Genomic DNA, 13,029 nt, shown 5'->3' with positions numbered 1-13,029 from the left:
CCAAAGAAAGGGAAGTCTTACCAGACACAAATAAAATCTGTGATTTAGAAACATTCAACTGAAAACGATTAGCATCCATCCAACCCCTCACGGACTGCAAACAAGTAGCTAAAAATGGAAGCTTTCAAAACAATATCAGACATAGGGAAGAAAAACTGAATATCGTCTGCATAAAGCCTAAATTGAACAGCTAGACATCAAATTTATTTATTTATTTATTATATTTGTATCCCGCACTTTCCCACTAAAAGCAGGCTCAATGCGGCTTACATAGTAATAGTTAACACAGAATTTTGTTACGTAAAGTAGGAAATTAAGTATAACATAATAGAAGGATGGATGGGTAGTAAATGGATGGGTATGTAGGTAGACACAGGTGATAGAGAGAGGAGGGTAAGGTGGGAGATAGATTCTTGGTCAATGTCGTTTTCTCTTCAGTATATGTAAGGTAGATGGGTTCATGAGATTAATCTTGATCTTTTGGGTAGGCTTGTTTGAATAGATGGGTTTTTAGTGCTTTTCTGAATGGTAGGTGGTCATGGATTGCTCGGATAGGTCTAGGGAGAGCGTTCCGTAGACGGCTGCCCAGGAAAGAGAAATTGGACCCGACAAATAGGTCTCATATAAATATTGAACAATATAACTGATAACACTGAGCCTTGGGGTACACCTGATCTTAAATCAACCCATTCTGAACACCTAGAACCCCGAAACTGTCTTAAGAGAGGAAATACTCAAACCAAAGTAACACTGTACCACTGATGCCCAAGCCCTTTAAGCTGTTCAAAAGGATTTCATAGTGGACAGTATCAAATGTAGCAGAAATACTGAGAGTCACCATGAGATACTCAATTGTGATTATTTGTGACTCTGCCCCTAGAGTAGTCACACCCCTACTATGGCTATACTCTTATCTCCAGCTGTGCAGTATATCAAAAGGCAACATTGCATTTATATTCTAGGGACTGGTGTAATATTTGTGTCTCTTATTGGGGAAAACAGAACAAACAGGATTTTGTACATAGAAACTGCATATGAGCATGATACCTCACCTTGGTCACGTATACACAGATTAAAAGATCTTCGCGACACTAGCACACAAGGGTGAATGCCCGGGACCCACCTAATGAGAATACAATCCATTAGGGACCAGTAGAATGTCTACAGATAAGTGATCCTGATAATTTATTTCAGTTATAAACAAATACAAAGTTTAAGAATTCAGGAAGGCATGAAGGACTGGTGCGATGATGGTGGGTTGCTACGGGCCAAAACCATTTTCTGTGGTACAACGGCACTTGGGCAAATTCTGAGCATAATAAAAAAAAAATTTTTTTTAGAAACCATATAAGATAATTTCTGGTGGAATTTGTTTTCATTAAATTTTAACTGCCAGACCCTCAACCATTCTTCTAAAGTTTGGAGATCCCTTCTCATTGTTTCTACTCCCTCTAGGGTATCCACACTATTGGCTATCTTTCTGTCATCTGCAAAAAGGCAAACCTTTCCTTCCAACCCTTCAGCAATATCTCACAAATATATTAAACAGAATCAGCCCCAGCACCGACCCCCTGAGGAACTCCACTGCTCACCTTCCTTTCCTCCGAGAGGATTCAATTTACCATCACTCTCTGCCACCTGTCAGTCAACCAGTTTCCTATCCAGTTCACTGCTTTTGGTCCTAAGTTCAGCCCTCTCATCTTATTCATGAGTTTTCTGTGGTGGACCATATCAAAGGCTTTGCTGAAATCCAAGTAGATTACATCTAGTGCACATCCTTCATCCAGTTCTTTGGTCATTCAGTCAAAGAAGTCAATAAGATTCATTTGGCAGGATTTTCCTTTGGTAAAGCCATGTTGCCTCGGATCCTGTAACCTGTTGGCTTCTAGAAAGTTAACTATCCTTTCTTTCAGCAGTGACTACATTATTTTTCTTTACCGGTCTGTAGTTTCCTACTTCTTCTCTGTCTCCAGTTTTGTGAGGAGGGACCACATCCGCTCATCTCCAATCCCACGGAACCTCTCCCGTCTCTAAAGATCTATTAAATAAATCTTTGAGGTTCTACCAGGACCTCTCTGAGCTCCCTCAGTATCCTGGGATGTATCGCATCAGGCCCCATAGCTTTGTCCACCTTCAGATTCTTAAGCTGTTTATAAACACTTTCTTCTGTAAACGGCGCAGTATCCACTCTCTTCCCAGATATTCCCTCGGCAGCCAACCGCGGTCCTTCTCCAGGATTTGATTTCTCTTTTCTGTCTTAACTGAGCTGATATCTGTGCACTCATATGATTATATGTTGGTTGAATGAAAGAGGTTGGAAGGAAGGAGTTATGACTTCAGGGGTTTTGGAAGTTTGTGTTCTGGGATAGAGGAGATGAGAGTAAGATTTGCTTGGAGACTTGGTAGGTGTTATGTATTAAGGGAGAATTAGGTTTTCTTTAAATCTTGTTACTTTTGATAGTTATGATGAGTGATTAGCCACAAAATTATAAAAATGGCACCCAAAGTTAGGTGCACAGTTGGGTGTGGGATACGTGTAACTTAATTGGCTAATTAGTACTAAATTGGCACTTGGCGCTAAGTATCAATCATTGGCCTTAACAAGTACTAATTGTCATTAATTTGTAGTTATGTAAGTGACTTAATACCCCTATTCTATACACCGAGTGCTTAATTTCTATGGCATGTAAATACAAAGGGGATATGGGAGGGGCATGGGTGGGTCAGGGGCAAACCAAGCAATTAGGTATGATGCTATAGAATATTGTCATTTATGCGTCTAAATGCCAGTATTTAGGCGCAAGCATTTACAACAGCCTTTGAGCAGATGTAGATGCTCACACCTAAAGTTAGGTGCGAAAATGCAGACTTACACTAGTATAACAGTGTGAAACTGCCATTACAGAATTTATGCTTAGGTGCCGGGTGATGCGTGCTAACCTTTATGCAACCCTTCCTAAAACCTTGCATCAAATAATAAATATTAGATACTATTACAGTTTGAACCTGAGGATATAGCAAAACGTCTGTCAAATATTTCTTCTAATCAATTTTAGGAAAATGTTTCTATTTTTTATTTTTCTATTTCTTTTATTTCTGCATTTGTACCCCACATTTTCCAATTAGGTAATTGGTTCAATGTGGCTTACAAGTTACTTTAGTTATACATGTTACAAAGTCATTATAAGTTGGCACTTGTCTTGTTCAGTTTGTGTTCGTGATCCGGTATCATCGTGTGTCGATTGTGAATCAGTTTGATTATGTGGGTTCATCAAAGAAGGATTGTTTAAAAAAGTGGGTTTTCATGTGTTTTCGGAATGTTAAGTAGTTCATGCATTTGCGGGCTTTTGGTAATGTGTTCCATATCTTGGGACAAATGTATGTGAAGTTGGTTGAATACGAAGATTTGTATATTATACCTTGACATTTGGGGAAGTGAAGTGTGAGATAGGTTCTAGCCTCTCTGATTGTGTTGCGCATAGGTAGTTCTGTTAGGTTTGTCATGTATTCCTGTGCAAGTCCAAAGATTATTCTGTAGATGAGAGAGCATTACTTGAAGGATATCCGTGCTTTGGTAGCCAGTGTAGATTTTGGAGTAACGGTTGTGTGCTATCGAATCGTTTTTTTCCGAAGATTAGTCTTGCTGCTGTGTTTTGTGCTGTTTGCAGTTTTTTTAAGGAATTGTTCCCTGCATCTGGCATAAATTCCATTGCAGTAGTCAATATGGGGGAGGACCATGGATTGTGCTAGTGTGCAGAATACGTCTCTTGGGAAGTAGTTTTTGATGTGTTTCAGTTTCCATATGGTGTGGAACATTTTCTTTGTTTTGTTTGAGATTTGTGTGTCGAGGGTCAGGTTGTGGTCTATGGTGACTCCTAGGATTTTTAGATTGTCAGATATCAGGAGGGATGTGCTCATGACAGAGATATTTGGGAAGTGGGCAATGTTGTGTGGTGATGTGATTATCAGGCGTTGTGTTTTGTCCTTGTTTAGTTTAAGCTTGAACGTTGATGCCCAGGATTCCATTATGTATTCCATCTGTAATCTTGGCTGTGATTTTGTGCAGATTCTTTTTAAAAGGGATGTAGATTGACACGTCATTGGTGTATATGAGTAGGATGAATCTTTGTTTGGATAGTATTCGGGTAAGGGGGGGGGGTCATCATTAGCTTGAATAGTATTGGTGAGCGCTGTGGGACTTCGCATGCAGCTTTCCATGTATGGGAGAGGGAGGAATTCATCTTTATGTGGTAGTATCTAGTGGTTAAGAATCCTAGGAGCCATTTGACCACCTTCCCTCCTATGCCAGTTTTGTTGAGGATTCTTTTGAGGATTTGATGGTCAACAAATGCGGTTGACATGTTGAACTGTAGTGGGAAAATGTTTCTTCCATATGCTGTTTCTTTTTTGAAATTAGGTAATAGTGTGATCAGCACTATTTTGGTGCAGTGGTGAGATCTAAAGCCTGATTGAGATTCTTGTAGTATGGAGAATTTGTTCATGTAGTTAGCTGGTTGGCTGCTAAGCCATCCATTATTTTGGTTATTAGAGGTATGGATGCCACTGGTCTGTAGTTCAAGGTGTCGTCGATGTTTTTCTTGGTGTCTTTTGGGATTGGCGTAAGCAGTATGTTGCCTTTTTTCTGAGGGAAACGGCCTTCTTGGAACATGTATGTCAGATGAGAGAGGTGAAGTGGGCTATGAATTCATTACAAGCGACTTTTATTATGCGATTGGGACAGATGTCTAGCATGCAGTAGGTGGAGGAGAATTTTCTTAACATTTGTGCTACTATCTCATTTGTGGGTTGTGTGAAGGTGGTCCATGTCCTGTCCTCTGGGGTTTTTGAGGGTGGTCAAGTTCCATCTATGAGATTTTTTGAGGTTTTTATCATTTTGTGTTAGATTGTTTCTTAAGTTAAGGATCATCTCTTTGAAGAATCTGGCAAGTTCATTTGCTGACGAGTGATTGGTGGGGGGGGGGAGATTACCATTCACCATCCTCAAAGGCTTGGTGTTTATTAGCTTATTTATAATTTTGTATAATTTTTTCTTGTCCCTGTAGTCTGAGCCTATATGTTCTTTGTAGCATTTATTTGTAACCTGACTGATTTTGATCTTGTATTTGTTTCGCGTATCCCTCCACGCTGTTTTGTTTGTTTCACTTTTGTATTTCGTCCATGCTCGTTGAAGTCTTCTGCAAAGGGTTTTTGCTTTGCAATCTTGTGTTAAAACAATTTATTAATAGAAGACTCAATACGATGTTGTGTTTCGGCCGCTGGGCCTGCTTCAGGAGTCTGTATGGATAGATGGATAAATGAACAAAGCAGAGGGCTTTTGCACGGGTGTTAACACGTGTGGAAAACACAGCTGCAAGTTGTATTCAAATGTATGCCGATGAGGTACTTTAAGTATTCCGTGCTATGCAGAGAATGTGTTGCCCACTTTTAATGTGTGCACAAGGTGAGAAATTTACCGCAAGGGTAGAAGGTTTTGCAGAGAAGATTTCTTGTCAGTCTTTCACATTTAAGTGCTGGTTTGGTCTTGTCAAGCCAAAGGAAGCCCGTGCATGTTTTAATGGCAGATAATGAGTAACCAACTTGTGCTTCTGTCCGAACAAAACTGAAAGTAAAAGCAGACATTAATACATGTTCTTCTACATCTAAATATGAGCCTCTGAAAAAGTTTAAAGTGCAGACAATTTTTGAAAGGCTCATATTTAGGCACTGAAGAACAGGCACCAATGTATATTGATACTTTCAGTTTTGGTTCAGACATGCACACAAGAAACTGTACTTACTGTGAAACCTTGTGCGAATGCATCTGGCATACTCCCCTTAATTTATCCGCACATAAAATTTGCATATGATTAACTTGCTGCATTCTGTACTGTTACATTTGCTATAGTGAGCCTTTCTGCATCTCCCCCTCTGAGAGCAAGTCCATAAAAAAGTGCTAAAAATTGCACTCGCAAATTTGGGCATGTGCCCAATTTGTGTATGCAATTTAATTGAATAATGAGCCAATTAGCACTGATAATTGAGATCTTAAGCAATTATTGGTGCTAATTGGATTTAATTAAAATTTATGCATGTAAATTTTACACACAAGCCCCAAGAGGGGGATGCGGCCATGGGTGGATCAGGCACGTTCTTATAGAATAAGGGGGATCCGTGCTTAATCAAGGCATGGGGATTTACACCAAGGTTTCATTGGTGTAAATGGTCGTGCCTAAATATAGCCACAGTTCCTGGTGCTATTCTATAAACAGCACCTAACTTTAAGCGCCATTTATAGAATGATGCTTAGCACTTTTTTTTCCAGCACCAATCTTTTTGATTTAATTTATAGAATTCAGTCCTTCATGTCATAACTGATTGAAAAGTGATTGGATGAGAATGGTATGGGATTTGCGTTACAAGACGTATGAGGGGAGACTTGCGGACCTGAACATGTATACTCTGGAGGAAATATGATACAGACGTTCAAATATTTGAAAGGTATTAATCCGCAAACGAATCTTTTCTGGAAATGCAAAGGCGGTAGAACAAGAGGACATGAAATGAGATTGAAGGGGGGCATACTCAGGAAAAATGTCAGGAAGTACTTTTTCACGGAGAGAGTGATGGATGCTTGGAATGCCCTCTCGCGGGAGGTGGTGGAGATGAAAACGGTAACAGAATTCAAACATGTGTGGGATAAACATAAAGGAATCCTGTTCAGAAGGAATGTATGCTTGGGAGCTTAGCCAAGTTTAGGTGGCAGAGCTGGTGGTGGGAGGCTGTGCTAGTGCTGGGCAGACTTATACGGTCTGTGCCAGAGCTGGTGGTGGGAGGCGGGGATAGTGCTGGGCAGACTTATACGGTCTGTGCCAGAGCTGGTGGTGGGAGGCGGGACTGGTAGTTGGGAGGTGGGGATAGTGCTGGGCAGACTTATACGGTCTGTGCCAGAGCCAGTGGTTGGGAGGCGGGGCTGGTGGTTGGGAGGCGGAGATAGTGCTTTGCAGACTTATACGGTCTGTGCCAGAGCCAGTGGTTGGGAGGCGGGGCTGGTGGTTGGGAGGCGGAGATAGTGCTTTGCAGACTTATACGGTCTGTGCCAGAGCCAGTGGTGGGAGGCGGGGCTGGTGGTTGGGAGGCGGGGATAGTGCTGGCCAGACTTATACGGTCTGTGCCCTGAAGAGGACAGGTACAAATAAAAAGTAGCACATATGAATTTATCTTGTTGGGCAGACTGGATGGACTGTGTACAGGTCTTTTTCTGCCGTCATCTACTATGTTATTATGTATGTTAATGATAACTTTATCTGTTTAAGTTTAGGACTTATTCAGCAGTCCTACTTAAATGGATAGTGCAGCTGAAAATATGATTAAAGATATGCACATAGCTCAGGAAATACCTTTAAGTGGTGTCTGCCCCACTGAATGCTAATCTCTGTATATTAGACTCTAGTCTACTGAATCTGTTCTTGACCTGTGAGGGGGGCAATTGGTTAGGAATCATACTATATAAATGAGCTGTGACTGACTCACCCGCAAATGCGCAGTAGAGAGCAGCTGTCATCAAAGTTCCGCGCATGCGCAGCAGGTCACAGTGATCCATTGCTGGCGTCGCTGTCCCGCCCCTTCCACTGACGGATGCTATGTGCGATGCTAAGGGGAGGGAGACAGCAGAAAGAGCAGCAGCAGTCCCCCTCTCTGAGAACCGGACGGCCGCAGAGTCCACCATGGGAACCGCCTTTGAGAGCCCGGCGTCCCGAGGTCACCGGCGCACCAACGTCCGCTGCTCCCGCCCCCTCTGTGCCAGGCCCCCTAACTACACTACCGCTCCCACCCGTCCACCCCCACGAGGTCACCGAATCACCAACCTCCACCCCCGTCCTTGACGTTGCCGCCGCCGCTCCCATCCCCTCCGTGCCGGGCCCCCTGCACTGACATGACAGCCCCTCTCACCTCCGTGTGAAAGAGCTGCAGGCAGCAGAAGATCGATCTTCTGCCTGCAGCGCTTTCACACGGAGGTGAGAGGTGCTGTCATGTCAGTGCAAGGGGCCTGGCACGGAGGAGGGAGGGAGCGGCGGCGAGGAGGGTAGCTGGACATGGGGGGAGGGCAGGGGAGAGAGCAGGGTTGGTGGACGGGGGGAGGCCAAGGGAAAGAGGAGGGTTGCTGGACATGGGGGGAGGGCAAGGGAGAGAGGGAGGATTGCTGGACATGGGGGGAGGGCAGGGGAGAGAGGAGGTTTGCTGGATATGGGGGGAGGGCAGGGGAGAGAGGAGGGTTGGTGGACGGGGGGAGGCCAGGGGAGAGAGGAGGGTTGCTGGACATGGATCGATGGACGGGAGGGCAGGGGAGGGGAGAGAGGAGGGTTGCTGGACATGGATGGATGGAGGTGAGAATTATTAAATTTACAACAACAAACAACTCGCCCCTCAACTTTCATTTCTTCCTGTCGCTCTTTCATTACATTTTTAAATACAAAAAGCTCGCCCATTTTAACAGGCTTAACGGCTAGTTTTAACATTAATTGAAAAAGTGTTTCTGGAGTGCACTCACTTCCTTAGCATGAATGAAAGAAGAGTAAAAGAGAGAAATGGCCATCTTCAGACCATACCTTACAGTGGGATGTTTCTATGTAATACAGATGGCAGCAAACTTCAGTGGATGTCTGCCATTTATTTAGTATACGTTTTGAACTATCACAGACATGTGACAGTATTACTGTGCCATTGTGTTTTGTTTTTCAGGCTACACTGGCCTTTATGATGCACTGGAAAACCAAGATTTCCAAAAAATTGAAACCCTAGTTAAATATAGGACAATTTTGAGAAAGTTAGAGCCATCTATCAAAAATAACATAAAACCAACAGAAATGATTCCTCATCTAAACGATTGCATTCTACCCAGAGAATGTGAGGAGGTTATGCAGGTAATGATACATTAGAAAGTTAAACTCCTTATTGAATAAACCGATAGCTTAGAAATGCAAGTCCTTAGAAATATTTTGTTTCACAGACTTCACTGTTGCCAATGTTGACTTATGGTAGCATCCTTTTTTCTGAAAAGAAAATGTGAAACAACTGATAATGTATTACCTGGTAAAGATTTACCAATATTTGATGCAGATTTATTTGAATAATGAAAGTTAGCTTCAATCGGGGAGAGTAACTTTGCAAGTTTTTAAAAAAATGAATATTACTTGGATTATTTGAATGCAAGACGCATCTTTGCATGCTTAGAACATAAATAAGAAAGTTAACAACTAGGGGGTGTGAGCATAAAAAGTTTTGTTTAATTTTAGGATCATATTTGTTTTCTTATGTAGATTTTTTAAGAAGTTTGTTCTAGAAATTCTAGTTGATAGTAGCCCACTTAAAACATAATAAAACACTTTTTTCTACCTTTGTTGTCTGGACATTTTTCCTATCATGTTGATCCTAATTTTTCTTTTCTGTCCTGTCTTTCTCCTCTTTCCAGGGGCTGCTGTCCATTTCTCTTTTTTCCTCCTGTCTTGTTCCATTCCATTTTTACATCTGTGTCTGACATATTGATCTTTCTATTTTAGCTCTTTCCTTACTTTCTTTTTCTGCCTCTCTGTCAGCTCAAATTTCAACTGCTTTCTCACCCAGCAGTTCTCCATCTATTTCTTTTTACTTTTCGACTACCTATCAACTTTCCATCTCCTTCTCTCACTCCCTAGCTCTCCCAGTTCCTGTCTCATTCCTTCCCCTGCTTCCAAATCCCTTCTATCTTCCCTCTACTCCCCATAACCGCATTTTTACCCTCTGTATATAAGAACATAAGAATAGCCATACTGGGTCAGACCAATGGTCCATCTAGCTCAGTATCCTGTTCCCAACAGTGGCCAATCCAGGTCACAAGTACCTGACAGAAACCCAAATAGTAGCAACATTCCATGCTACCAATCCCTGGGCAAGCAGTGACTTCTCCATGTTTGTCTGAATAGCAGACTATGGGCTTTTCCTCCAGGAACTTGTCAAAACCTTATTTTACACCCAGATATGCTAACTGCTGTTAACATATCCTCTGTACATATTATCCTTCTCTCACTCATCTGCTTGACAGACCCTCCTGTGACCTCTCCATCATGGTTCCCCCCATTCCCAGTTTTTCTCCTCCCTCTTCTCCGATCCCCCATTTCTTGGCCTCCACCCCACCCTCCATTCCTCCCTTGTAGCCTGACATCTGCATTATTTGTTCCCTCTCTCCATCATCTCCCTGTATCATTTCGCTCCTACCCCTTCTTCCCCTGTGGCCCAACATCTCTTCCTCTGTCTTCCCTCCCTCCCTGCCCCTGTGGCTCAACATGTTTCTCCCTGCCCTCCACCTTCAGGCCCATCATTTCTCTTTCTTTCCCTCTACCCCTTGGAGTCATCATTTTTTTCTTCGCCTTTAGTCCATTACTTCTGTCTTTTTTTTTTTTCTCTCCTCGCCCTCAGATCCATCAATTCTCCCTCCACCCCCCATTTCCTGTCCATCACTTCTCTCCTCCCCTCTGTTCCCTCCAGTCTATGGCTTTTTTTTTTCTTGCCTAACTCCCTCCACTCCTCAGGTCCAGTATTTTTCGCTTTCTTCCCCCCTCCCATGGGTCTTGCATTTTTCTTTTGCTTTCCTCCCTTTCCCTCCTCATGGTTCCAGCATTTGTCTTTCTTCCTTTCCTCTTCCATCCCCAGGTGTAACCTCTCTCCCTCTTTCTCTCCAACCCCCCCCCCCCACCTTAAATCGCATCTTCAAATAGGTTCCCTGGCAGTTGCAGTAATTCACAGCTGCTGTTTGCAGCCTGCTCAGAGCCTCTCTTCTGTCCCAGTGTGCCCCTGCATAAACAGGAAGTTGCATCAGAAGGGGGTGGGTCATGACAGAAGAGAGGCTCCGAGCAGGCTGTAAGCAGTGGCTGTGAATTACTGCCGCTGCCAATGAACTTCCTTGGAAGACGCGGTTAAGGTACACCAGGGCAGGGGAGAAGGGTGGGAGAAATGCTGTTTCACGAAGGGGGAAGCACTGGACCCCTTGGTACTCTGGATTCTCAGGCAGTGCTCAGTTGCTTGTGGCACACTGGTTTAATAACGCTGCTCTAGCAGCTCCATAGTATAGCATAATAGAGGAAAGGTGCATATAAAGTTATGCTGCAGACCACGTATAAATAAACTGATAGACATAGCGCTATACAGCTCATTGTGATTTAGGCTGATAGGATTATCCCACTGTGGAGCTGCAGTTATGCAAATCCTAAAGCTGGTGATAGAAATCTGGGTCAACCTAACTTTTTAAATATATATCTGTACTGTTTTAAAGATGGTAGAAAGATTCAATTTTGACCATCATATATTAAACAAAGAGGTTTTTCAATGACAGTTTTGAGGTTTCTGACTTATTGAAATTCTGTTGCAGCAGTATGTCAGTTATTCACAGAAATGTTTTTTTTTTAAATTGCAGATTGCAGAGAACAGAGGCCCGATTGCAGGTTCAGAAAAGCTAATTGCCTGCCTTCTCAGGTCAGACAAGGAAGTATGGCCTAAATCCTTTCAGTTGGCTTTAGAAATTGAAAACTGTGCTTGTATGCATCTGTGGGACATACGAGGAGGTAATTCCTGAGACACTTCCCCCCCTCCCATTTTATAATTTGGCACCTAAATTTAAGCGCCATTTGCATACTTAAATTTGTAGAATACTAGCACTTCCGTGGCAAGTGTACACTTACACACATAAGTGCTAGGTGAACTCTCAGCATTATTTGATAAATGATGTGTGCAACTTGCTTAGCATGTGAATGCAAGGGGGTGTTCACAGGGGAGAAGGAAGGGCAGGGCGTGGGTGAGACCAACATTTATGCACGTAATTTGCAGAACTCTATAATTTACATGCTAAAGTGCCACATTTAGGCATGGGCGTGCCTGTGTGTCAATGCTACATAAGTACATAAGTATTGCCATATTGGGAAAGACCAAAGGTCCATCAAGCCCAGCATTCTGTTTCCAACAGTGGCCAATCCAGATCACATATACCTGGCAAGATCCCCAAAAAGTACGAAACATTTTATACTGCTTATCCCAGAAATAGTGGATTTTCCCCAGTCCATTTAATAACGGTCTATGGACTTTTCCTTTAGGAAGCCGTCCAAACCTTTTTTTAAACTCTGCTAAGCTAACCGCCTTTACCACATTCTCTGGCAACGAATTCCAGAGTTTAATTACACGTTGCATGAAGAAAAATTTTCTCCGATTCGTTTTAAATTTACTACATTGTAGCTTCATCGCATGTCCCCTTTGGAAGCGTGAACAGACGCTTCACATCTACCCGTTCAACTCCACTCATTATTTTGTAGACCTCTATCATATCTCCCCTCCAAGCCTTTTCTCCAAGCTGAAGAGCCCTAGCTGATTTACACTAATATTCTATAATGAAATCTTGGCGCCCAGATGCCGTTACAGAATTGTACTCATTGCACTGCATCTAGTTGCCTGAATTGCAGTACCCATTTGTAGAATTGCTTCCTTTGCAATCCCAATTCAGTTTCAGTAATCTCAGTCTCCAGCAGGTGGAAGGAGGTGAGCCGTGTAGTCTCCTCACTCTGCTTTTTTTGTATTCTTTCTTACTGCTTTATTAAAAAAAAAAGGCTATCTGATAATAAGGGGACTTTGCTCTTTTTTCTGTGCACCGGTGTTTCTTATATTTAGAGGCTGAGGCCTGCGGGGGCCTCCCTTGAGCCTCAGGGGTGTTACACTCAGGGGTTCTGAGTCTCTCCACCCCAATTCCTCCTGCTTCCTCCCTGTCGTTCTAGGCACTACAGTATATTTGTGAGCATGCCTCGACCTCTTCTATGGAACAGTGATTGAGCCCAGGGAGAGGCAGCCGTGTTTTGTATTAAAAAAAAAAAAAAGAGAACTAATGTGCAAACAAGCAGGACAGCTCCATCTCCGCCGGACTTGGCGGCGGTTTTGGTTTCTTAGAGTGGCTGCAGTCGTCCATAGCGAGGTCTCACTAGTTTAAAAAAAAAAAAAAGCACTGAACTGAACTGC

General features: G+C 42.9%; 1 protein-coding gene across 1 annotated transcript in view; it reads left to right on the top strand.

Annotated features, from left to right (window-relative positions):
- Positions 1–13,029, top strand: part of DDX58 (DExD/H-box helicase 58) — a 103,091-nt gene that overhangs the window by 8,645 nt on the left and 81,417 nt on the right. The window contains exons 3-4 of the mRNA XM_030193733.1: positions 8,740–8,921; positions 11,447–11,594. Of these exons, the coding sequence (XP_030049593.1) occupies positions 8,740–8,921; positions 11,447–11,594 (330 nt within the window). The remainder of the gene's footprint in view (positions 1–8,739; positions 8,922–11,446; positions 11,595–13,029) is intronic.

This window comes from Microcaecilia unicolor, chromosome 2 (genome assembly GCF_901765095.1).
Source record: "Microcaecilia unicolor chromosome 2, aMicUni1.1, whole genome shotgun sequence".
Taxonomy (NCBI): Eukaryota; Metazoa; Chordata; class Amphibia; order Gymnophiona; family Siphonopidae; genus Microcaecilia; species Microcaecilia unicolor.
The sequence above is the reverse complement of the archived record's forward strand: the minus strand, read 5'-3'. Positions and strand labels throughout refer to the sequence as shown.